A 27,241-nucleotide genomic window follows, 5' to 3' on the forward strand; every position below is an offset into this window, starting at 1 on the left:
CTATAAGTAACTGTTGCTTTTCTTTGCGAGTTCTCAGAAGAGAAACTATTAATTATCTAAAAGAGATAAATGGTGCATGCATGGTTAACTTTTAAAATATTTATAATTATGGTAATACCACAATAAAAAACAAAGATAAAATTGCATTTTACCTGACAACTCTACTTTAGGGGGGCAAAAAGCCAGTACTTAGTGAGATACACTAAATGAATCTGCTTTGGAAATTCTGAAATGTTCACGGACTTACAAAGTTAACCAGAAGGTACTTGGCAGAGGCCCTACTAGAGACTCCACTGGAACACTACAGGCTCTATTAGAACACCAAACAGTGGCTGCAACAGAGAGAGCAACAGAGACATTTGGAATGTCTGACCTGACAGCGTCACCAGGTCAGCCTTGGGGTCTCAGTTACACTCTATGTTTTCATGGTGTTTCTACCTCCTCAACCTACTAACGTGGCAACAGCAAGGCTCTTTCCTTATCTTTGTCCAGAAGGCCAGATTAATGCACTTGCCACAGGTCCTTTCTCCTCCACTGATTACGGAATCACACCAACCACAGCACTGCTGCTGCAGATGGCGAACACCGCCTGCCTTTCTTCAGGCTGCTAGAGAAGCACTGTGCTGCATTCAAAGATCACAGGGAATGGACTGTGGAGCTTTTAGAATTGTTTATAAATTCCTCTTTCAGTCTGGAGGTAGAAGTCACATTTTTTGACCTGACAAATTGTAAACTTCTCTTGCAAGGACATTTCCTGCACTGTGCTTGGGAGTCTGAAGATCTGTGCAAATGCCAGGAGCCACCTACCATCTCTACTGTTCTGAGTCTTGCCCTTGAACTGAGAAAGGGCAAGCAGAGACAAAAAAAAAAAAAAAAAAAAGTACACATTACAGTGTTTCTTCTACTAAAACTTTCCATTTGGCAGCTGTATTTTCAACACTATGGAAATGAATCTCCCTGCCTTTTCTAGTGATCTAATTTTAATTAAAAATGCTCTCTATCAAGAGACTGATGCCCGATATAAAGGAAAAGTTGTAAGTGAAGCGGAAACAAAGAGGTACTTCTCACAGACTTTTGGAGGTAAGTTCTTAAAAATATTCAATAGCAATAACGTTTTTATTTTCACTTGCTTGTTACAGTGATTTGTTGTCGTTACGCAGGTTACAGGGCAACATACTTTGCTCATTTTTCCAAAAGTGCTTTTGGATTATAGAAAACATTTAAAAAAATGAAAAGTGTCATTCAGTGGGAGATCCATGCCCTGAGGTGTTGGATGCAGGAAACGTGAATAACTGTCCTTGTTTATCTTTCAGTAAAAAAAAAAAATGCAAAGTCTAACATACACATAAAGTAAAATAATCTTTTTTTTTTTTTTTTTTGGCTAAAACCACCATCATACATTGGTCTAAGGAAGGAATACAGTTAGGTCTGAGAAGACAAAATCTAGACTGTGTATTTCTTCTCATTAATGGATCAGTGTTGCTGCTAAAAATAACCAGGAAAAAACCCTGAACATGTAAATTCCTCCACAGTCTCTGGTGGATCAGATTTTCACTAGTACTAGCCTAATCATTAAAATTTATAGCTGATATTTCTAATCACAGATTTTAAATCATTAAGTTTTACCATTAATTAACAGAGCTGTTTTAGGAGTAATAGTCATAGCACTGGGATTGATATAGTAACATATTTCATTAAGAATCCTGACCCTTTCAGAAAGGTAGAGTTCTAACACATTTTAATGACTTCTTGTTTATAATTTTTCTAAGAAAATGCAACAGAACCTAAGGATTAAAAAAATAACTAAAATTCTTTAAAGGTACCTTATAGTTTTAATCGAAATGGTATATATAGCGCTTGGTAAAGTGCTTGGTAAATGACAGATGTTCATTAAGTATCACTGTATTAAGGTGTACGTCTGAGTTAAATAATCAGCTTGTTAGTTTAAAAACAGAGTAAAAGACAATACTGAAATAGTTTTTGCAAAAGGAAATCACTGAATGCCAGAATTGACTTTATAGAGCTTATTGGGACCACAAACCTTTACTTTAATGTTTTCAATGAACCAAGTTACGATGGAGACTGTCTTGCTGTAACAAAGAGAAAAACCAATTTTGCTTACTTTTACTTTTTTGTTGATTCATATAATACCAAATTTTGGATTAAAAAAAAATTGCTCAGAACCCTGTTTACAGAAAATAGTCTTGGGGCATTCCAAAATTAAATTTCCACGGAAGTGGAAATCAAAGGACTCCTGACACTGGTCTTAGGGAAAGCGTTTTCTAGAAGAAACAGAGTAGTAAGCTAAGTTGGGTGTAGCAGGGGCTTGCCAAATGCTTGCTGAAGGAATAGTGGGTAATAGAATCATGATCTCCTCACTGGAGAACAGTGGACTGTCGAGATAAGTGTCCTGTGAGAAGATCAGAAATGTACAGATCCTGTATCTGCTTTTCAGAGGCCAGTCTCTAAATGGGAGAGTAAATGTCCTCGTACCACTTACTGAATACGACATTCTTCTTAGCATTTTATTTAGATGTGATGGGAAAGATTTTAAACTACTGACCCAACATTTTATTGTTTCTGAGTGTATTCAGATCTCTTTATTCCTGAATAAGTTTTGTTATACTATGCTTCTTCTAAGAAACCATACAATCTAAGTCTTAAACATACAGGCAGAAAGTTTTTCATAGCGATTTCTTGTTTTTAAAAAAAACGTGTTCCCTACATTTAGTTGCAATATATAAAAAATATATTGATTATTCCTAATATTGCCCGATCTGTCCCCATCCCCACTCTTTTTGTTGTTGTTGGATCAATCAGGTTATGGGGGAGAGTTTTTGCTGTTGATTTCGTTCTATCCTTCTAGTGAAATTTCTTTGTTCTGCAGTTAATTGCTACTCATCTGTATTTTCCTCCAACTTAACCCAGATTTCTCTTTTTTCTTAACTTCTTGGGCTGGGTGGCCTACATATGGTTTTTTTTATAAAATTCTAATATGTATTTGAAAAAAATGCAAATTCTCGAATTGCTGGAAGCAGGCAGGGTTCTTTATATGCCCGGTAGATCAAGTTTAACTGTACTGTTTCCGTAACTCACAACCATCTGCTTTATCTGTCAATTACTGAGGTGGCCTGTTAAAATCTCCCCCTATGATTATGGATTTTTAACATTTGATATGTATTTCTGGCATATACTAGGTATACGTATGGGATATGGGATATCCCATATGGGGTAGTTTTATCTTCTAGGTAATTCATTCCTCTTCTCATTATGTGGCAACTTTAGCCCCTGATGTTTTTCATCTGAAGTCTATCAGGTATGATTAGCACAGCTGCAGCAGCTCTGTTCGGTTAACAGTTGCCTGATAGATTGCATTCCATCCCCTTACTTTCAATCTTTCCAGGTTTTGAGTTTTAAGTTTTTTGAAAACAGCCTTACTCACAAATTCTGTATCTTCATCCTGTCCTACAATCTTTTTGAACTGGCAAGTTTAGTTCACTTAACATTTTGTTCTAGTTACTGATTTATTTATGTCATTTTATGTTGGGCTCTCTATTTCCCATGGTGTTCATTCACTTCTTTCCCCATCCTGGTTTGCACTGGTTTAAAAGACATCCTGTTTGTTTTGCAGTGGTTACCCTGAATCATTTGAACACAAACAGCTTGATTTAAGTCTATGGTTAATCAATTTATCTATTCTTACTTGAGTCGTGGGATGCTTTAGGTTTGAAGAGCTTTTACCTTAAGCTATTAGTGTCTAGTATTTTTGCTTCACCTTTTTAAAAAAATATTTATTTATTTTGAGAGAGAGAGAGAGAGAGAGGGAGGGAGAGAGAGAGAAAACACGCAAGCAGGGGAGGGACAGAATGAGACAGAGGAGAGAATCCCAAGTAGGCTTCCTGCTGTCTGCGCAGAGCCCAAGGTGGGCTTGATCTCATGACTGCAAGATCATGACCTGAGCCAAAAGTTAAGAGTCGGGTATTAACCGACTGAGCCTCCCCAGCATCCTGCTTCACCTGTTTAGCACCTCTGCTCACGTCAGTCATTTCACTGTTTTATACAGTCCATGCTTACTTTGACTCACCTCCTTTTCTTTGCTCATTATAGTTTGTAAACTTCATTTCTTCTGTACTCAATTTTATTTCTGAACCAAATTAAATACAATTCAGAATTCAGTTGCACTAGGAGCATTTCAAGCGCTCAACAGCCACGTGCGGCTAGTGGCTATTGTACCAGGCAGCACTGCTTTAGATGCACCTTCAGAAAGGGGCCGCTGGAGGCAAAAGTTCCGTTTTTGTTGAAAAATGTCTTTATTTTGTTCTCCTGAACTACTGAAGTGTGGGTTGTTTTTTCCTCAGTACTCTGAAAACATTATTCCTTTGTCTTCCGAACTCAGGAGCTGCAACTAAATATGCTGTCAGTCTAACTGGTGCTCTTTGTAAGTAATTAGTCTCAAGTAGCCTTTGGTTGCTTCTTTTTGTGTATTTCTACTTACTATGCTTGGTGCCTTATTTTACTGCCTAAATCTGAGGTTCATGTCTTTCAAGGATTCTAGAAAATTCTTAGTTGTAATCTCTTCAGATACTGTCTCTCTTAAACCTATTTTATATTCTGAAATTCTTCTCTGTTACATGCTAGACTTTCCAAGCCTATGCTCTTGGTCCCATTTTCCATTTCTTTTCATTTTTTGGATGAATTCTGGAGAATTCCCTCAGATGTCCTTTTCTATTCTTCAATTCTCTTTTCTGTTGTTACAAATTAACTGCTGAGTCCAGGCAGAGTTTATTTCAATAATTAAAATTTTAAGTTCTAGGAATTCGACTTGGTTATTTTTCAAAGCTACCTGTCACTTTATTTTATACATGTGACATTTACATCCATTAACGTCTCTGATCATTTCATTAATTAAAGTTCCTGAGAAGGTTTGGCTAATCCTGTTTGTTGTGTTCTACCTTTCACTGATTATGAACTATCTCCCTGTAGATAATTCACACTCCTTGTGAATTATCTCCTTGTAGATAATTACTCCTTGTTAGTAATTTTAGACCAGGAGGCTTATCAATGAGCTCCCCGGGCAATCTGGTTGTCCCTCTAGAAGAATTTTGCATTTGCTTTTACCAGGTGTCCTAGGGTACTCACCAGCTGAGGATCAATTTTTATGTTAGTTTTTGGCCTGGGTAAGAAATTATACCAAATGAATGGTATAACCTGAACCCCAAATCCTGTATGAGAGAAGGCTCATGGCCACAATTTTCAGGGGGAGACATTTTCCCTCTAACCACCGCCCATACTGAGATAGATAAACTTGCTTTGTCCTCCTCTTTGGTTGGTGGACTATCTTTCTGATTCATTAATATGTAGCGCATTAGGGGACCTGGCTGTATGTATATAAAGGTATCTCAGCTCCACCTCTCCACCTGTGAGAGTTCATGGCCTTGTCTCCTGGCCCCGGATCACTGTAATGGGGTCCTTACTGAAGGAGAGCTCCATACATAAGAAGCTCTAACAGCTGGCAGCCAGTGTCAATTTATAAGCTCCTCACTTCAGCCCTCAGCTCTCACTCTGATGCTGGCCACTGAAATGTCCCCTATTCTCTTTTTGCCTAAGCTATGCATTTAATATTTTATACAGCAATTCTAAATGTTTGTAGGAGGAAGGTTTTCTGTCATGATACTGCTGGACAGGAGTTGAAGGAGATTTACTTTGATGTGCCTCTGCCATGGAACTCCTGGAAGTTCAGAGTCTCCAAAGAATAGTTTTATAATACAGTTGGTAACATGGATTCTCTTTACAAATGAGAACAGAAGATCAGCAGATCAGTAGTAACGCATATTTACACAGCAAAAAAACTATGTTTCTTCAACCAATCAAAAATAAAATTAAAACTATCATCAATGTTTTGGGGGCATCTGGGTGCTCAGTCAGTTAAGCGTCTGACTTTGGTTCAGGTCATGATCTTACACTTTGTGAGTTCGAGCCCCACGTCGGGCTCTGTGCTGACAGCTCAGAGCCTGGAGCCTGCTTTGGATTCTGTGTCTCTCTCTCTTTGTCCCTCCCTTGCTCACGCTCTGTCATTCTCTTTCTCAAAAATATATAAACATTAAAAAAAACTAAAAAAAAAACCAAACTATCATTAGTGTTTTTTAGGAAGAGGTGTCCACAAATAAAACACCTACCTCAATCCCAAGTTTTAGACAGGAGGGTGCTTTGAGTTCCAGTATACTGATCAAAATGAACACTGTGACCCACTGACCAGAAATGCTTCTGTTGAGAGCTTTAAAAAATTTGTACGTTCTAATATTTCTCATTTTTAACATGTATAGATTTTCAACTTATCATACCTCAGGCTGTCTGGTAATGGCCCCTATAACACCCGAAAATAGTATCTATAAAGACAAACAGAGTCTCCAGCTTGTCCTGGTGCTAGTTAGAATGGATGTGAAGAAGGACACCACGGGCCTGGGTTATAAGAGAACCTGGATAATGTTAAAATCCCTACAACTCTTCCACTTTTTAAAAAGATCACTTGGCTTGGGTCCAAGATGGAGACACAGTCTATAATATTTTATATTTATAAGTGCCTGACAAAATACCTTCATGTATATGATGCTCTTTTAAGATAAGCAGGTCAGATCAGTGGTTTACATGATTTATTCAAGGTTACAGCCCGAAAATGGCAAAGCCTAGAATAGAATTCTTTTCCGAAAATTAAATTTCATGCCAAAAGAGTGTTACCATGGCAAAACCACCCTCAGGGATATCTTCTGCAGCCTTTGTATCTAGGAATCACTTATAAATTTTAAAAAAGAATGACTAAATGAGAGGCATAAAAATCTAATCCAAATTCAGATATGGCACAACAAAAGGGTGTGTTTGGAGCATGGGTTCATGGTTTACATCTCTTCTGTCCATTATGGTAGCCGCTAGCCACATATGATTACTTACATACAAATTGGTTAAATTAAATACATTAAAAAGGAAAAGAAAATGTCTTGGTAGCACCAGCCACACTTTGAATGCTCAACAGTAGTCACAGGTAGCTGGTGGCTGCTCTATGGGATAGGACGGATACAGAGCATTTCCATTATTCATTCCCATTATTAGAGTTCTAGTTGACAGCCTTGCTCTAGAACGTGGATTGATGAAGTTAAGTAATTTTATTGTTGCAGCCATCCAGAAAGAACACGGGCTTTGATGATCTGAATTCTGCCTATGTCACTTACAAACTTGCAACTCTTGAGCAAGTTTCCTAACTTCTCTGGGACTCTTGTCTCCTCACTATAAGTCAGAAATAAGGTGTTAGGAACTACACCTTTGCTTAATCAATTACAGAATCTGCAGTCTTCCCAACCCTCGCCACAGCCTCATAGGGGTCTCATGACTGCCAAAAGGCCCTTTGATAAGTATAGAATATACTACTTCCAGAATATTCAACAGAATCACCAACCTAAGCCCTTGGCTAGTGTAGGCATTTTCTCTGCAAGATTTTACCTTTTCCTTGTGGGGGTGGGGGTGGGGTGTTGTATAAATCAAAACTAAAAAATAAAATAAAACAAAACAATTTATTTAGAACTGGGAAAAACGAGAGCTCAGTTTTCTAGTAACTCCAAAAACTGACATGAGTGAAAGAAGCTGGATCTGAAGGTATAACGAGTGAAACGGGTCAGTGTTTTAGTGATATTTCCCACAAGACAATGACAGAAGAGCAGCCACAGAATCAGGTATAATTACCTGTATACACAATCAGACACTAATTAACTTTTTGTTTAAAGAACAAATCCCTTAACAACTCAATAGCTTGCAGCCTTGACAAGACTATTTTCCACATTTGAGACTAGGTAGACAAAACATAGACCCAAGAGAGGCCATCACACTCCCAGAATCACTTCACCCTGCCTTGTCACTTCTCCCTGATACAGCTGTTCCTTTAAATACCTTCCCTGAGCTCCTCTTGTAGACTGTTTCTAATACACCCACAGAGTTGTACTTGACCTTTTCAGGCCTTTCTCTAGTCTGAAAACAAGCTGATGTGCTCTTGCATTTCTAATTAGCAATACCAGAAACCATACAGCCCTTAGAAAATAATTCAGTGCCTCAACTAACTGGGGAACTGGACAACTTCGGTTAAGTGAGTTTTCTGTTCAACTAAGGAAACCTTTGTTTCAACTTCTTGTTGAAAATCTTTCTAGAATAAAATGCATTAGTGTACCTTTCTGCTTGAGAATATTCTAATTAACGTAATAAACACTCCTGACGATTTAAATTCTTACCATCACAACAAATTAATCTAGGATACTATAGTGGGGTTAAAGTTACAGCACATTTTTATGGTGACATCAGGTTGTACTCCAGGTATCTGCTAGATGTGCACAAAAAAAGTCTGATCTACCTTTCCAGATAACCGAGGCTCTGACTAGTGAAATTCTGGTTAATCGTGATTTAATTCTATTTGTGCTATGTTGCACTTTCAACTCCACAGGAACCTTTGCTTGTGAAAGAAATACTATGATTCACATTAGGCTTATGCTAAATAGTTATGAAATCCATGGGTCTCTGATAATTTTCCAGACTACTTTCAAACTTTTGTTAGAAGCAATAGCTAGATTAAGTTTCCAGGTAGTAAGGAGCAGAATTAAGCCAATTTCCCTTAAAAAAAAAAAAAAAACAAAACCTGGATCTGTGTTTCGCTGCAGAATCTTCCCTTTAATAGAAAGTTCAGCACAAAGAAAGCTGCCATCTGAAGTAATTCTGCTGTTAACATTAGTTCCAGTATGTCCCCAGAAATTAAATCTCAGAGAGGAACTTTCTGGACAAATAGTTCACTGCAAAATCAAGAGACTCTATTTCACTCAGATACATAAAGTGAGCTGTGGAGAAGAGTTTGGGGCTTCTGTCTCTGAAACAACATCCTTTCTCACTCAGGGAATTAAAAGCTGCCTAATTTCCAGAGCTACTTCTATTTTACACTGAAGACATTCCTTCAATACTAGTTACCGCCCAGTCAAGTGAAATCCAAAGAGTAACTTGTCCTTTTTAAGTGAGAAGTAACCTCTCTCTGGCAATCTCCTTGGATGATAGTGACAGTCGCTCTGCTACACAACCAGGTCTGATCTACCTACCCTCAGTGCCAAACAAACTGCCTTTCTTCTGCCCTCAAACACTCGTATCTTCAACACCCATACTGAAATACAGGAATTGAGGTTACTTTTTAGTATCTTACTTCTTGAAAGAGCTTTGTGGACTGTATGCAACCATTCTGAGGAGTCTGTAAAATGCCTGAAAGGTCTCTAGAAGTCGCTCTACAACTGAGTAGCTGCCACTTGCATCTGAGTCACAGCTGACTTAACTGCTTTCCTGCCGTACGTAGGTTACTGTATCATTAACAGTGAGTACAACAGCTCGTGGCCCAGAATTTGGACCCAGCAGACACTCAATAAACAGACTGAAAAATAACACTCCCAGGACAAAAGATAGTACTTGCTTTAGGGACAGAAATATCAGTATCAGTCCCCATCCTGTATCTCTCAAACTAAGTTCTATTTCTGTTGTTCAGGGGCATGGACAGCCAATAATTGAATGTCACAACCAAAACCAAGGGTGAAACTTACTTTCATAAAACAAACAATAGGAATATAATGTAATGCTATTATATGGAATAGTTTATTTAACTAAAACAATATAAATGTTACTGTATACAAAAGTGTATACTGTTTCAATTTTAGAAGCTCAATTTAAAAGGCTTGATCTTACTAAGAGACTCATTTATAACCATAAGAGCATAGATTATGTTTTTTATTATTAACTTGCAAATCCAAAAATAGTGTGATAGAAACTAAAGTCACTCAATTTTAATTGTAAACATATGAACCATAATAAGACAGATATACTTACAGCTTGCATTTCTATACAGAAGAAATGGTTCATGGAGCTGAAATTCCAAATCTTTATTCACTGGTTCAACCAGATTGTGCATATTCAGTCGATTCACAATGGTAAAACCATGGTAAGGTGAGGCTGACCTTAGATTTGACAAAAAAAACACAACAACAACAACAAAAAAAACCAAACAACCCTGTAGTCGCTGTTTAATTCACAGAAATGTTATCTACTTCTTTATTTCCATTTCAAAGAATAACTACATTATTGCATTACACAATATTGTTAGCACTTAAAATTGTAAAAAAAAACCTTAAGACAGATCATATCCCTCCTCTTCTCAGAAGTTTCCAAGGGCTTAGTCCCTCAGACCGAAGGCCGATGGCCTTGCTAAGGCCACCAGGGCCTTGGCTCGTATGTGTCCTCCTTGCCTTCCTCTCCTCTGCCTCCTCCCTTGTTCTCTTGCTCCAGCCACACCGAGCTCTTCACTTTCCCTACAGGAGAGCACTTCTACCTAAAGACCCTTGCCTGGAACACTCGTCCCGAATCTAGTTATCTCACCCCCTGCAAGCTTCTCCTCAAATACCACTTTCTCAGGGACACTTACCTAAGAACTACTCTTTCTCAGGTTCCCAGCCTGCTCTCAAGTTCAATACCTCCAGCCCACCTCTTTTTTCCCATACCACTTATTATTTTTTATATTTACTGTCTTTCTCCACTAGAATATAAACTCCACACAAATAGGGTTCTTGTCTTGTTTTTTTGCAGTTGTATCCCAAGATAGATAGATAGCCAGTAGATGTTTAATAAACATTCGCTCAACAAAAATATCACTTATTTTAAATACGGTACAGACTTGGTTTTAGTATAGACTGTCAACCATAACAATCATGATTGTTTCTTACACCAAACAGGTCTTTCCACAGTTCTCCTGAGTTAGACAGAAAATGCCTCGAATCCTATAATAACAAATGTCCTTGGTTCTCCTATCAGGGTGAGTCAGTACATGACCCTTTAGACACTCCTCACATATATACAACATTTCACAGTTTCTCATTCATTTCTCTGTGTACATGGGAGAGATTTTAGAATACTACTCTACAGATTAGGAAATAAACTCAGAATGATTAAGGCTTTTGTCCAAAGTCACACAAATAATGTGACTAGAATTCAGCTTTAGGTTTTCTGACTCCAAATCCAGGCTTCTTCTAGACTAAGGTCTCTGCAAAGTGATATTCTGACACTGTGGCAGACCTTAATCCAAGGCACATAAAATATTCTCACATTTCCCAAATAGTTTCATTGGTTTCCTTTTGTTAGGATCAACACTGTGTAAGCCTCTATGAATATTATTAAACCAAACTATTTATTATACGAAACTTCATATTTTCTACAGTGAATCTGTACTATTCTGTAACAGTAAGGCCAGGAAAGTACTTTCCAAATATCATAGATACCGAGGCTCTAACTACAATGAGTTTCTAGAGATTTACATAGGTAATAAAGAATAATGAAGTAGGTGAAGGATAAAGGCCTTTTTTTTTTTTTTTTTTTTTTAAAGGAGAAAGATGAAGGGCAGGGAACAAAGTGGCAAAGACTAAAGAGCTGCTATAGTTAATATGTAATATCAAAGCACTTACATACAAAGGAAAAAAAAAGCAGTGTATTTGGACAAGATCTCAAAGCCATACACCAGAATTTAGAGAATATTTGACAAATTCTTGTTAATTACCATCAATGGAGAAAGGCAATCCTTAAAAGATAACTCCTAATACAAAAAGGTGGGGAGGACCAGATGTCAGTAATAATTCCTGCTGAATCCCTCTGCTTTAGAAACCATGGGAAGGAACCTGCCCCAGTCAGAGCAAGACCTAAGGGAGATCCAGAAAAATAAGGACTCATGACTATCCTTTCCTGTCAGTTACAGTTAGGACACAAAAGTTGCCTAATAAAACAAAAGCTGTAGTTTGTAAACCAATCCTATTTTACATAATGACCTCTCAGAAAAGTTGAAAATATAAAGTGTGCAACTGAGTAATCCAGGCTTTCTAAATGACTCTCAAGCTAAAATTACACATTACTAGCTCTGAATCATAGGAAGGCTCAAAGAAGGGACATAACTTGGTTAGAATCTCACAGCTACAAATGGATGAATAGGGACAAGCAGGAAGGTTCCAAAGACAAACGTACAACAACGCTGAACTTTATAGGACACTATTCACCATTAGATTAAAAATAGACATGTATCATTTTTTTAAAAAGCTTACCTTCGATATACAAATAAGGTCCCTTCTATATCAGTCTTCTCCTATAATAGACAATGAGTCAATTAGTTTTTTCCCCCATACTTCAACCCCAAATGGTCCTAATGGAGAAGAAATAATTCATGTTTAAAATGAGCTTATTTATTTTAAAATTACTCACTTTGGAACAGGTCAAATAACTCTTTTACTCCACAAACTACTGTTACCAGTTTCTTTCTTATCCTTTCTATGCTATTAATGCATACTAATGTATACACAATGTTCAATACAGCAACATGTCTATTATCTGCAACATTTTTCTTTTTAAAATTAAAAAAAAATTTTTAATGTTTATTTATTTTTGAGAGAGAGAGAGAGAGAGCAAGCAAATGGGGGAGAAGCAGAGAGAGAGGGAGACACAGAATCGGAAGCAGGCTCCAGGCTCTGAGCTGTCAGCACAGAGCCTGACTCCGGGCTCAAACTCATAGACCACGAGATCATGACCTGAACTGAAACCATTGGACGCTTAACAGGTGCCCCAAAACATTGATGATAGTTTTAATTTTATCTTTGGTTCATTGAAGCAACATAGTTTGTGAGAAGTTACAACTCATTGTAAAATAACAAAGAAAAAGTTTTGCTTATGTTCTATGTGCCATTATCCAAATGAATGAATAACGGCAGCTTATTTTTCAATTCAGACTATGGCTTGCATTTCATATGTAAAGCAGGACTCCACAATTAAAATTCCACAACACTGAAAATCCGTGAAAAACTAGAAATAAAAGCTTGTTAGTCATAAGTTCCTGCCCCCAAGTCTTCACCATTTGTCTCTAATTCACAGCTCACAAATTTATATGCAGACCAAATAAAGTAAAATGATTCAGAACAATTCAAACTAAGGCAATGTCTAAAACAGCTACACTAAAAAAAAAAAAAATTCTATAATTTTGTTCTTTTTGACTTTCCGTATCTCCTTCTCTTCCAGGAGGTAAAGGAAAGAAGATAAAGTAAAGCAAGAGGATTCTGAACACTTTCTTCATCTGAATTAAGTGTTTATAAATGTCAAATCATTCTTACAAAATTATTGATTAAATATAACCTATGTTTCTGTTTTATACCTCAAAGAATATATTACAATAATATTTCAGAGCTTTGTTAGTATAAGCATTTCATTTCTTACTGAAATGTGAACATTAGTCATTTATGAACTCAATCCAACAAACATTTACAGATTATTTGACAAATGTAAAGCCTAAAGCTGAATGAGCAAATTACTGAGGGTCAATTACTAGAAACTGGAAATTATATTACTTTTAAACAGGGGTTCACAAGTCAGAGAACAGATTGAATGTAACTTTTCAGACCCCCTCCCGTGCAAAAAAAGCCAAAAAGTACTTAGTCTGAAGGGAGCATTCAGAGGTGACATCACCAGCAGCACAGCTGGAACGAAACACATTTACAGGGTCTCTTTTCCAAAGGTTTCAAGGGAATCCAATTAACATGGAAGCCCTTTTCCTAAGTGCCTTGAAATCTTTTCCAAAACTCTGGAAACAGAGTGCAGTTAGATAAAAGCCGGATTTATCCCCACCACCTCCCTTCCAAGAATTGAAACTAATTGGATTTCAAGCTTTAAATCCAAATGACCTCTATGAAGGGGGCTCTTATTTACGTGCTTGTTGGGGGAGAGCACGGGTGTTTATAGATTATGTATATGTACTTTACCTAATAACCCTCACAGCTTCAAACGCAATCTTTCAGGTATCTTTCTGACCCCACCGTTCTCATCCTCCAACACATCTGCAAAGAAGGCAGATCGCCCATGTCCCCGGACCCGACCCTATGGGACTGATCCTCCCGCAATCCTCCCCTCTATCGGCTTTTCCCTCGGGACGTCTTGGGCCTACTTCTCTCGCTCCTCTCTCCCAATCCTCGAAGCCCCTGACACCTTTCAGGGACCGGCCTGTCTCTTCTCCAGTCCCTGGCCTCTCCTCTGCCGCCCTGGCCTCCGGAATCGTCCCCAACCCAGGACAGTCCGCGCGGTCCCTTTAAGAGGCGGTGGCCGGGCGGGCGACCTCAGCGGCCTGGCCGCACTCACCCACTGGTTGGCCTTGGGGCAGAAGGTGTACAGAGCGACCTGGCCCGTGAGGTCTGCGATGCTGGTGATGTAGGGGTCGTGCTGCTTCAGGGCCGCAAGGCTCATCTCCTGCCCAGCTCGGCTCAGCGACTCCATCTTGAATTCCGGAGCCGAGCCCCTCCAGCGGGGGCGGAGTCGCGGGCAGGATGGTGCCATCCAGGCAAGGTTCCCCCAGCTGCGTCAGCACCCTCAACTTCCGCTTCTCCTCCGGGCCTCGCGGTGGGGCGGTACTACAGCTATTATGCTCCGCTGTGTCCACGGCCCGGGCGCTGGGTTCCGGGACCGTCGGGCTCCTAGGGTCCGGCGTGTCTTTGGCGGCCGAGCTTGCCGGCGGGGGCGCAGGCGCATCCTATACTCGGGTTAAAATGTCCTGTCGGCGGGATCGAGGCTGCCCTCGAGCTTTCTTCGGGCTCCTGCCGGACGAGGCAGCAGGCCGACGCGGGGGCAGCCTGCGCTTGAGGACGCGCAGGCCGGGCCGCGGAACGAAAAGCCGGCTGTGCCTGTGCGGCACTCCACAGGTCGTGGGGGGAAAGCACCGAGAAGCTGGGAGCAGGGAGGGCGGTACCCTGAAAGTCGCCCCAGGTCTTGGATCTCACTGGATCACTATCGCCAGCAATTTGGTGTTTTTCTGTAGGAAAATTTTGAGAAAAGCCAAACTAAGCCTCCTGTAACTACACAGGAATGTCTTGTGCAATTCACTTTTGCTCATTTTCCTCGTCTTGGTCTCATGTAACTCCTTCCATCCGGTCTTGGAGGAGAGCACGAAGGCCTGGGTTTGTCCTATATCGATTAAAGCTTTAAAAAGATAAAGATAATACATTATTTTAGCAAACATCTGTTGGGCATTTTAACACATGTTGAAGAGCCAGGTACTAGCTAAAGAGCAAAACAAATAACGGAGACTGTACGGAGCTCTGTTCACACCACTCAACTTGTTTAAAAATTTTTTTTTCTTACATTGAACAGATACCCCAATGGAATTGAATTTTTGAAAGGAAAAACAACAACAACAACAACAAAACCCCGGGGTGCATGGGTGGCTCAGTTAAGCCTCGACTCTTGATTTCAGCTCAGGTCATGATCTCATGTTTCCTCAAACGGCGGTGGGGCCCTGGGCTGACAGCATGGAGCCTGCTTGGGACGTTCTCTCTCTCTCTCTCTCTCTCTCTCTCTCTCTCTCTCTCTCTCCTCTCTCTCTCTCTCTCCCCCCCCTTACCCCACTCACACTCGTACTCAAAATAAATAAACTTAAAAAAAAAGCCCTGTAATATTTGTATTTATGATTTTACATTTGTGAATGGGAAGAGACTTCATGTCTTACATTCTTTGCAGTATCACGTGAGAAGCGTGTGCAAAGGCAGACAGGAAGCGTGTCAGTCATTCACTGTTCCTTAAGTATCTGGAACTTTTAGGTGTGAGTTGGTGTCACAGGAGGGTCGGGGAGACGCTGGTCTTTGTCTCACGGAGTCGAATGAATCTTGTGGAAACAGCGAAGCGATAGTTTGAGGGAAAGTATAACGCTCTAAAGAGTGAGATGTGTCCCGGCTGGGTAGCTGCTGAAGAATTTTGTCCCTGACTTCTTATTGGGACCTTATCAGAAAGTTTGTGAGACTGCATGCATGGCACCTAGCCCAGGTAAGTCTGGAATACCTTCATCCCTTTTTTTTTTTCTTCCAAACCTGGCCTTTTCTTCAGCCTCCCACTTGTAGCTGCAGTCTGCCTCCCTGAAGGTCCTTTATCTCTCTCTGCCTAATGTTAACCCTTTCCCTTTTCACTGGTAGCCCCTCGGGAGCTTTAAAGACTGTTTAAGACTTCCTGGCTCCGGGAGAAACAAGTTGGACAATGTAAGGAAACTGGGACCAGGCTAGAGATGTTGCTCTTGAAACCCAGAGGATTTCACTCCATCTGGTCAGGAAAGTCTAGGAAGGCTTCGTGGAGGAGCCTAATGATGTTTGCATTAGTGCTCCAGGGTGAGTAGGAGTTCACCAGAGAAGAAAGGCAAGGGCTTCCTTTCATTTTACAGTCTAATGGTGAGCTAGGGAAGGTGTGATCATCCTCATTTGACGGGTGATTTAATTGAAGCTGGATGGAGAAATCACTGGCTCAGTTCCACACTAGTCTGGGGGCATCTGGTATTAGAATCCAGAGACTCCTGCCTTCCCTCAGGGCTCCCTTCCTATACACCATGGCTACCTTTCTTCATCATTGAGAATGAGTCTTACTCCCACCTACTTTCAATAAAATAATTAAAAATCTGTGCCCTAATTTAAAAAATATATGTATTTTTTGAATAGATAATGCAAGCCCTTGGAATAAAATTCAAAGACACACCTGAAACTTAAGTGATTTTTTTCTCTTAAAAAAATTATTACTTTATTGAGGTATAGTTGACACATAGCATTGTATTAGTTTCAAGTGTATGGTATACTAATTTGTTATTTGTATACATTGCAAAATGATTACCACAATAGTCCAGCTAACATCTGTCACCATGACTAGTTACAAATTTTTTTTCTTGTGGTAAGAACTTTCAAGATCCCCTCTCCTAGCTACTTTCAAATATGTAACATAGTATTATTAACTATAGTCATCATGCTGTACATTACATCCCCATGACTTATTCATTAATTTTTTTCTTACATAGATTTACCAATATTCAGATGGAAAATTGCTTCAAAAATGCATGTTTGCATGGCCCAAAACGTGTTAATGTCGACTGTAATGCTCTGTACAGTTCTCAAGATATATTAAGGACAATGTGAATACTTTGGAATTGAAACTCTTCCCCCTTTGCTTTGATGCATGGTTTTGCCTTGTGTTTGTGAACCAAACCTTAAGATCTTTCTTGTGTCTTAGACTACAGGCTAAGGGCAGCGAGTGCATCTTTGTTGGGTCTCTAGTATTTAGTATTTATGCCCCCGGCATAGAGTAGATTCTCCATAAATATTCATGAGTGAATGCCATCTTCAAACCCAACGCCTATAAGGCCATGGAGGAGACTACTTGGAGAAGGGAGAGGTGGCTGGGCAGGTCAGAGATGGGAAAGTGTCTTCCTCTTCCCTGGAAGACCTGTCACTTTTGTGCTTCATGCATGTCAATTATTTATTTTTTTTATTTTTTTGTAATTTTTATAATTTACATCCAAATTAGTTAGCATATAGAGCAACAATGATTTCAGGAGTGGATTCCTTAGTGCACCTTACCCATTTAGCCCACCCCCCCCCACAACCCCTTTAGCAACCCTGTTTGTTCTCCATATTTATGAGTCTCTTCTGTTTTGTCCCCCTCCCTGTTTTCATATTATTTTTGTTTCCCTTCCCTTATGTTCATCTGTTTTGTCTCTTAAAGTCCTAATATGAGTGAAGTCACATGATTTTTGCCTTTCTCTAATTTCACTTAGCATAGTGCCCTCCAGTTCCATCCACGTAGTTGCAAATGGCAAGATTTCATTCTTTTTGATTGCTGAGTAATACTCCACTGTGTATACATACCACATCTTCTTTATCCATTCATCCATTGAGGGACATTTGGTCTCTTTCCATACTTTGGCTATTGTTGATAGTGCTGCTATAAACATGGGGGTGCACGTGTCCCTTCGAAACAGCACACCTGTATCCCGTGGATAAATGCCTAGTAGTGCCATTGCTGGGTCATAGGGCAGTTCTATTTTTAGTTTTTTGAGGAAACTCCATACTGTTTTCCAGAGTGGCTGCACCAGCTTGCATTCCCAAGTATTGACATTTGAACAATATTTGTTCTTCCTACCCAGGTGCATGGAATATTTTTCCATTTTTTGTGTCTTCTTCAATTTCTTTCATAAGCTTTCTATAGTTTTCAGTGTATAGATTTTTCACCTGTTTGGTTAGATTTAATCCTAGGTATTTTATGGTTTTTGCTATAATTGTACATGGGATCGATTCCTTGATTTCTCTTTCTGTTGCTTCATTGTTGGTATATGGGAATGCAGCCGATTTCTCTGCATTGATTTTATATCCTGCGACTTTGCTGAATTCATGAATCAGTTCTAGCAGTTTTTTGGTGGAATCTTTTGGGTTTCCCATAGCTTTATGAAAGTATCCTAAAAGGTACTAGATGCTTTCTAGAATTGCATTTCTGATATGTGAACTAGTTTAGTCTGTCAGTTCTGGAGCAGACATACTAATGCTTTCAACCAGGGAGAAAGAAATCTCCATATGGGGTAATGTAACTGGAATAAAAGCACATGGGATTAGCATACCATTTAGCTAATCTGTTTATTGTGTTTAACATGGTGTTCTTGATAATGTTCTTTGGGAGAAAGTTCTACATCCTTTGCCGTTACTTAACCCAATGGAACGTTTCAAATTAACCATAGCATAGCAGTGGTATAAACACTAGCAGTATATTCAAAACTGATACATACTGCTTCTCCATGGAACAGCAAAGTGCTTCATAGGTATACTCACTCACAAACTCTCAAGATTGGTATATGGATGTAGATAATTGTTACGCATTTGTAAATGAAGGCATCCAAAGGTACAAGATGAGCTGATTTCCCTGAGGCAGAGATTGTACACTATTCACCAGCAGTCATTTTTATCCTTTTCTGTTGCCTTCCCCACACAGATAGGTTTCATTTCCCAAACTCTTTTAGCTTAGGTACAGCTCTCTGATCCAATTCTGGCCAGTGGAATGTTGGCAGAAGTGATGTGTGGCTTCTCCAGGCCACAGCTTTAAGGAGCATGTTTCCCTTTGACTTGCTTTTCCCCTTTCTGTTGTCTGGGTGCAGGCAACTGTGGGGCCATGAAGAATGGCAGAGACCTAAGATGAAAGGGGTTGGGACCCTGAATCACCACAAAGAGGAGAGCTGCTTGCTGTCCAGGGTATCCTTCTCAGACTGTTAGATGATTGAGTAGACTGTGTTGGGTTTGGGAGATTATGTACTTTGGGAGATTATGTACTTTTTTGTTACCTCGGTCTAGCCTATCCCAACTAATTGTACTGCTCCAGATTGTTCAGAAAGTCAGCAATAAAACTTCAGGCTTCTGAAGTGGAATTAAAATTAAGCATATGATTTACCAGAAGATTGCTTAGTGCTTTGACAATAAGTCAAGACTTCAAGAGAACTCCAGCCAGAGCTCTGCATTAGCAATCAGTTATAAGCACAAATTTGCAGAGTCACAAAGTGGCTAAAGACCAAAAATATTCTTGCCTATACCATTAGTCAATTGATTTTGCAATTGCATCATGAAATAACCTACTAAAGCCAAATTGGGAGGCTGGCGTTTAAAATGTACTTCTGCATGACAGTTGCCACAGATGCTCTCAGACTTCTTTTAATTCTGTCTTTCTTTCTCCCTTGGGCGTATTAAAATGCAAGTACCGTTGACACTTGAATAACATGAGTTTGAACTGTGTGGGTCCACATATGGGAAGGTTTTTTTTTTTTTTTGATAAATATAGTAACAGTACTATAAATATATTTTCTTGGGGCACCTGGGTAGCTTGGTAAGTTGAGCATCTGACTTTGGCTCAGGTCATGATATCCTGATTCATGAATTCGAGCCCCGTGTTGGGCTCTATTCTGACAGCCCAGAGACTGGAGCCTGCTCCACATTCTGTGTCTCCCTCTCTCTGTCCCTCCCCCACTCACACTCTGTCTTTCTCTCTCTCTCTCAAAAATAAACAAACGTTAAAAAATTGAAAAAATATGTCTTCTATTCCTTATGATTTTCTTAATGACATTTTCTTTTTTCTAGCATACTTTACTGTAAGAAGATAGCATATAATACATATAACATACAAAAACTGTTCATGTTACTGGTAAAGCTTTGTCAACAGTAGCAGTTAAGTTTTTGGGGAGTCGAAAGTTTTACCTGGGTTTTCAACTGTGTGGGGGTTTGCCGCTCCAACCTATGTGTTGTTCAAGAATCAACTGTATTTCTTTTTTCCCCCACTTCTAAAGCACCTTTATCTTCTTGTATTATTATTTTCTTATTGAAGTGTAGTTGACACCCAGTGTTACATTTGTTTCAGCATACAACATAGTGACTTGACAAGTGTATCCGCTATGCCGTGCTCCCCATCGCGTAGCTGCCATCTGTCACCACACAACACTGTTACTATGCTGTATTCTCTATGCTGTACCTTTTACTCCTGTGATTTATTCATTCCGTAGCTGGAAGCCTGTATCTCCCACTCCCCTTCACCCATTTTGCCCATCCTTTCACTCCCTTCCCTCTGGCAACCATCCGTCTTCTTCTCTGTAGTTAAGGGTCTGTTTCTGCTTTTTGTTCATTTATTCATTTGTGTTATTTTTTTAGGTTTCACATATAAGTGAAATCATATAGTATTTGTCTTTCTCTCTCTCTGACTTCTTTCACTTAGCAAAATACTCTCTTGGTCCGTCCATGTTGTTGCAAATGGCGATATCTCATTCTTTTTTTATGGCTGAATCATATATATATATATATATATATACACACATATATATATATATGATTCATATATATATGATTCATATATATATGAATCATATATATATATTCAATCAGTTATATTGAACTGATATATATGAATATATATTCATATCTATATGATATGTGTGATATGTGATATATATCTATATCTATCTATCTCACATCTTTTTTTTTTTTAATTTTTTTTTCAATGTTTATTTATTTTTGGGACAGAGAGAGACAGAGCATGAACGGGGGAGGGGCAGAGAGAGAGGGAGACACAGAATCAGAAGCAGGCTCCAGGCTCTGAGCCATCAGCCCAGAGCCTGACGCGGGGCTCGAACTCACAGACCGCCAGATCATGACCTGGCTGAAGTCGGACGCTTAACCGACTGCGCCACCCAGGCGCCCCTCTCACATCTTTTATTTGTTCATCTAAAGGATCAACTGTATTTCTTAAGCCAACACAATAAGAAAAAATTTAAAGGCATCAATCTGCTGTGTTAACTCTGTAACCTGAAATCTTCCTTGTTGACTCTACAGATTAATACGAAATGTACTAAGTACAGACAACAGAACTTAGAGACTTTTTTTGTTCACGAGTTCTTTTCCATATCTTTCCAGTTTTAGTTCTGGTTTGCTTCTAGTCTTATATAACCATTATTCATTTACTAATATTTATTTATCTGGTGAAATTGCCATCATAATCACTTCTACATATGCATTTAATTCATTTAATGAGTCTTAGCTCCCTTCAACACAAAATTTGTTCAGTGGCTAAAGCATATTAATAAATTGTTGAACTCTTATGGATTGGATGTGCACAGAGATACACTTAAGAATGAATATGTATTGGGGTGCCTGGGTGGCTCAGTCAGTTAAGTGCCCAAATTCATCTCAGGTCATGGTCTCGAGGTTTGTGACTTTGAGCCCCATCTCGGGCTCTGTGCTGACAGCTCGGAGCTTGGAGCTTAGAGCCTGCTTCGGATTCTGTGTCTCCCTCTCTCTGCCCCTCCCCCACAATAAATAAACATTAAAAAAAACCACAATGAATATGTATCTTCACTGTACCCTCCCACTTTGAGGTAAAATCACAGCGTTACATTTTTTTAATGTTTATTTATTTTTGAGAGAGAGAGAGACTGAGAAAGAGCACTAGTGGGGGAAAGGCAGAGAGAGAGAGAGAGAGAGAGAGAGAGAGAGAGAGAGAGAGAATCTGAAGCAGGCTCCAGGCTCTGAGCCGTCAGCACAGAGCCTGATGAGGGGCTCGAACCCACTGACTGACCCACCCAGGAACCCCACACAGTATTACATTCTTAAAGAGTTCAATGCTTTGTTTTTTTCTGCTTACATATTGTCTTAATTTGGGTATCCAATATGTGATCCAACATGTGAGCTTGAGGCAAAACTGACACAAGATTCGTGGGAGGCTTTCTTGTGTAAATCAATTATTACATGATTTGTGGAATAACAAATATGGTCCAGATATAGTTTATGTTATTTTGGTAAACTTGATTACATTTATCCTGAAGGTACAAATATTAGTTAATCCTATCTTTCCCCACTCAATTGCACTCATAACATAAAATAATGTTAAACACAAAATAATGTACACTAAAAAGCACTCTGAATTATGGAAATGCTGTAATTTAACGGAGATTGGCTGTCACAATATGAAAAACCATTCACTCATCTGTATGTTGCCTGCAGCCTTGAATTTAAGGACTATTCCCTGTTCTGGACCTTGAAGGAGATATCAATATTCATTATCTGAGGAGAAGAGCATAAATCACCCTTAGCTATCCAATAAACATTAACCCAAAAGATAATAGAAAAACCCATTTCTCTTGTGCAATAAAATTGTTGCCACTACTGTGATAAAGGAGGTTGAACTAGGTCAGGAGCAGTCCTTTTTACATTGCTCAAGAACACTAGAAGGATTAAAAATTTATGGATTACCTCCTAGAAACAATGATCTGGTACAGAAATGTAATAAAACACCCACTCTCCTGTATCTTCCTAAGCTGCTCCGTGCCGTTTCATTTTCTGATTGTATTAGCATGACAACTTTCCAAAGCTCTAGAAACTGTCTTTTGGCAAAGATGAAGATTTTTAAACTAAAAGAATTTTTATTGAAAATCCCGAGGCAGATGGTGTAAAAAGGTAATGTTAAAATGTGAACCAAATAGAATCATTTTGTGTATATTCGGTATATTTGTAATTTTGTCTTACTTAGGTCGCTGATAAGTACAAGCAAAAGAACAAAAGTGAAGTAAAAGGATATGGCATTAAAATATTATACTATATGAATGGTCCTTTGGATAAAATTGTGTGAAAAACACGATATAGTTATTTTTATGTGAAATCTTCCTGTACCAAAAGCTGGCAAAATTATTTCTTTAAAGAGCTATAGTTTTGAAAAATTATTCATTAATGTTTCTTTAATCTTTCAGACTCCTCTAAGTCTTTGTACTTTTTAAGAGCATTTTTAGAGCACACATATTTGTATATTTAATGCTGGAAAATAATCTAGGTGGGACTATTTGGATATAAATGTACTTAGTTTTAAGGGATTTGGGGAGATGGGGCTTTTTATTTGTAAATGTCTAAAAGTCATGCATTTCCTAAGTATTGATGGATGCTTTCATATAGGAGGGTTTTTGTTTTCTTTTCCAGTGACTCCTTTCCTATCTTCGCTTTCCACTGATGGCCTTTTATTCTTCAATAATGAAACATAGGAAAACATACACAGTTCCAAACTTTCCATTTATCTGTTTTTGAGCTAAATTGCCTTGAGGTTAAGTAAAGGTAATGGAAATATGATTACTCAGGTGAAACATTACCATATGGGCATTTTCTGCTCTTTACAGATGCCTGCATTTAAAGTAATCTACTAGAAACTGAGGCTTGGGAGGGAAAAATTCCCTCCCATAGCTTATACTAATAGCATATATGCGAATAAAACTCTCGAACTCGTTAGTCCACGAATCCCTGAGGATTGGAGTACATCATCTGTAGGGAAGCAGCCAAGAGATCTGTTGAAAGGCACATCATACCAAAGAAATGAACCGTGTAACTTGCAATTGCTAGAAATACATCAGCTGAACCAAACTGACAGGTAATCTTAATGTCATATTTTGGTGTGTCTTCTCAGAATAAGCCAGGAGTCTTTTCTTCGCCCTACAAAGAAGTTGACTGATCTTTAAAGTTTTAATAGCATAGCTCTTTCTGATGTGAGCTAGAAAGTTCTTTTTAAAAAGTAACAGGGGCTGGGGGCGCCTGGGTGGCTCAGTTGGTTAAGCATACGACTTCGGCTCAGGTCATGATCTCTCGGTTTGTGAGTTAGAGCCCCATGTCGGGCTCTGTGCTGACAGCTCAGAGCCTGGAGCCTGCTTCAGATTCTGTGTCTCCCTCTTTCTCTGCCCCTCCCCTGCTAACGGTCTGTCTCTCTCTATCAATAATAAATAATAAATGTTAAAAAAAAAGTAATAGGGGCTATAAAAAAGGAGCAGTCTTTGGATTTTGTCCTTCAAACTAGAGACTGGTAGTGCAAAATAGGTTTCAGAGGCAAAGTCAATGAGTTTATGTCATTCTTATTCAGTCTGGCAGAGGGTAAATGCTTTAACATTGTGAAACAAAAAAGAACTGACCTTTTATGAAAATGTAGGTTAGGCCCACATCCACCAGACCCACGCATTTCATAGAACTGAGCTGAGCAAAATGAGCTGCTGATTGCACAATCTCATAGTGTGGCCGTGCCTTAGGGTCACCTGTCCTCCAAGATGCAGATGGGGAGAAAAGGGCATTTTAAAAGCTGAGAGAAAAACACAGACATGGCTTTCTTTTGATCTTCTACCCAGCTTTTGAATCTACTTTTATTTAAAACCATCATCATCACTTATATGTATATTAAATACTTTATTTTTTTAAGTTTGTTTTTGAGAGAGAGAGAGAGAGAGAGAGAGAGAGCACCAGCCCATGTGCATGCGTGTGGGGGAGGGGCAGAGAGAGAGGGGGACAGAGGATCCAAAGCAGGCTCTATGCTGACAGCAGTGAGCCGGATGCAGGGCTCAAACTCAAGAACCATGAGATCGTGACCTGAGCCGGACACACTCAGGCACCCCAAAACGCTTTACTTTTAACTCTAAACCAAAATCATAGCAACAAACCTTTGAGGATTCAGTAGCATCTTTTTCAATAAATATTAGGCAGTTCAATTTTGCATAGAATTAATTGACCAAACAATCTTGACCTAACAGTTCCAGGATAAGAAAATTGGTCAATTACATCTGAACTCTGCCATGATGACAAAGCACCACTCTTCTGGTACTTTGATCTTTTAATACGCTCCCTGCTGTAGGGGAGGAAAAGCTTTCCTCAACCATACTAGGGTCCTTAATAGGCTGAGTCTGAAGTTCAAACTGACAAACATAGCAGGAGAAGAACATACACATTGATTTAATTCAAGTTTTATGTGACCCAAGACTTCCTTCATCATGAGGAAATGAAAATCCAAAGAAATGGTTAAGCTTGAGTGTTTTTTTTTTTAAAGTTTATTTATTTATTTTGAAAGCTACAGAGACAGAGCAAGTGGGGGAGGGGGAGAGAGAGAGAAGGAAAGAGAGAATCCCAAGCAGGCTCTGCACTGCCAGCACAGAGCCCTATGCGGGGCTTGAACTCATGAACCGTGGGATCATGACTTGAGCCGAAACCAAGAGTTGGACACCCAATTGACTAAGCCACCAGGGCACCCCAAGCCTCAGTGTTTTTATGCTGGGTTTGATAAGAACGGGAAGTTGCAGAAAGACATGATAGGGCAAAGAGTATGAGCTAAGTGTAAACTGAGGGGAATTCAGCAAGGTCTGTTTGTTTAAATTCCTTTCTGTGTCCCTGTGTCTTCTGAAATAAGAAACCTTCTTTCCTCTGGGTCTAAGGAGGGCATCTCTCATGTGAGGGTCTTATGACCTGCTTCAGGGGAAGGTCAGAGAGTCCTTACTGCTTTCTCATGTTCCTGGAGCCTGAAATATTCAATGTGCCAAGATGCCATATTTTGGGGTAATGTGTCCTGAACCCTATCACTGCTGTGGAAATATTTATCGCTTTCATTGAACACGCGTACCTATTACCTCTTTTAATCCTCAACACAAGACAGGGCAAGGACGTTTATCCTTGTTTTATTTTGGGGAGAATGGGTGTTCGGGTAAACTAAGTGACGGAGCCAGTACCCACAACCACGGGGCCCATCCCACAAGGTTGCTCTGCCTCGCTGTCCATGGACTCATCTGGGTTCTCGGCTCCTTGGCATCCAAGAAAATCAGGTAGCAAAACTGATAAACAAATGCTAATGTACCAATGGTGGTCTACTGGACCACTGCCAGGTAATGTGCATTTCGCCTGAGCTATCCTGCTAGAGCTTTTCTGGTGGCTGTTTCAGAAAGTATTAAAGATGGTTTTATGCTAGAAGGATAATGGAACTGGGCTGTGAAACAAGACAGGAGAAACACATAAAAATTCTAGCGTCCATAAAATCTTGTTAGATAGCATAAAAACTTTGGGAACTATTTTTGGAAGGCACTCATGGTGGACTTAACTCTTAATTTTTCTGTCTTGAAGCAGAGCACAGGCTTACTTCCTTGTCTGTTGCTCCTTCATTGCTGAACAGCTCAGTACATTCACTCTGACAGGATGGGATGTTGGGGCATCTGTCCCTGGCTTCCCTTCCTTCTCTGCAGGTGGGATACCATGATGTTACGGTGCTCCTGCTGTAATAGAGTCAACTCTGGGTCTCAGGGGCTGATGATCCGATCTGTGGAATGTTCAGGGTATTCACTTTTTAAAACCTTTTTAAAAATTGAGATATAATTGGTATATAGCATCCTATTAGTTGCAGATTACAGCATAAGGATTTGATATTTGTATGCATTGTGAAATGATTACCACCGTCACCACACAGTTATAAACATTTTTGTCTTGTGGTAAGAGCTCTTCAGATCATGGGCGCCTGGGTAGCTCAGTCGGCTGAGTGTCTGACATCAGCTTAGGCCATATCTTGTCGTTCTTGAGTTTGATCTCTGTGTCGGTCTCTGTGCTGACAGCTCAGAGCCTGGAGCCTGCTTTGGATTCTGTGTCTCCCTCTCTCTCTCTGGCCCTCCCCCACTTGCGTTCTGTCTCTTTGTCTCTCAAAAATAAATAAATGTTAAAAAATTAAAAAGAAACAGGGGCACCTGGGTGGCTCAGTCGGTTGAGCATCCGACTTCGGCTCAGGTCATGATTTCACAGTCCATGAGTTCAAGCCCCGCGTCGGGCTCTGTGCTGACAGCTTGGAGCCTGGAGCCTGCTTTGGATTCTGTGTTTCCCTCTCTCTCTGCCCCTTCCCTGCTCATGCTCTGTCTCTCTCTCTGTCTCAAAAATAAATAAAAACATTAAAAAATTAAAAAAAAATTAAAATGAAATAAAAAAAGACCTCTTCAGATCGACTCTCTTAGCAACTTTAAAACACCCAATACAGTATTATTAACTAGAGTTACCATGCTGTACTTTACATCCCC

The 27,241-nt window shown here is 39.5% G+C and overlaps 1 protein-coding gene across 4 annotated transcripts in view; it reads right to left on the reverse strand.

Moving 5' to 3' along the window:
- The window catches only part of DCP1A (decapping mRNA 1A), a 74,093-nt gene extending 59,678 nt beyond the window's left edge, over positions 1-14,415 (reverse strand). For 2 of the 4 annotated variants that reach the window (XR_007150414.1, XM_047850440.1), the window contains exons 1-3: positions 14,218-14,415; positions 12,144-12,184; positions 9,892-10,019 (exon numbers count right to left, since the gene is read on the reverse strand). Coding sequence is in view for 1 of the 4 variants with exons in the window: in XM_047850440.1 (XP_047706396.1) it covers positions 9,892-10,019; positions 12,144-12,184; positions 14,218-14,412 (364 nt within the window). In the remaining 3 variants the exon portion in view is untranslated. Of the gene's footprint in view, positions 1-9,891; positions 10,020-11,608; positions 11,748-12,143; positions 12,185-14,217 lie in introns of all 4 variants that reach the window. The other 2 variants (XM_047850442.1, XM_047850441.1) reach the window with 2 other exon arrangements.
- Between the last annotated feature and the right edge of the window lie 12,826 nt (positions 14,416-27,241).

This window comes from Prionailurus viverrinus, chromosome A2 (genome assembly GCF_022837055.1).
Source record: "Prionailurus viverrinus isolate Anna chromosome A2, UM_Priviv_1.0, whole genome shotgun sequence".
Lineage (NCBI taxonomy): Eukaryota > Metazoa > Chordata > Mammalia > Carnivora > Felidae > Prionailurus > Prionailurus viverrinus.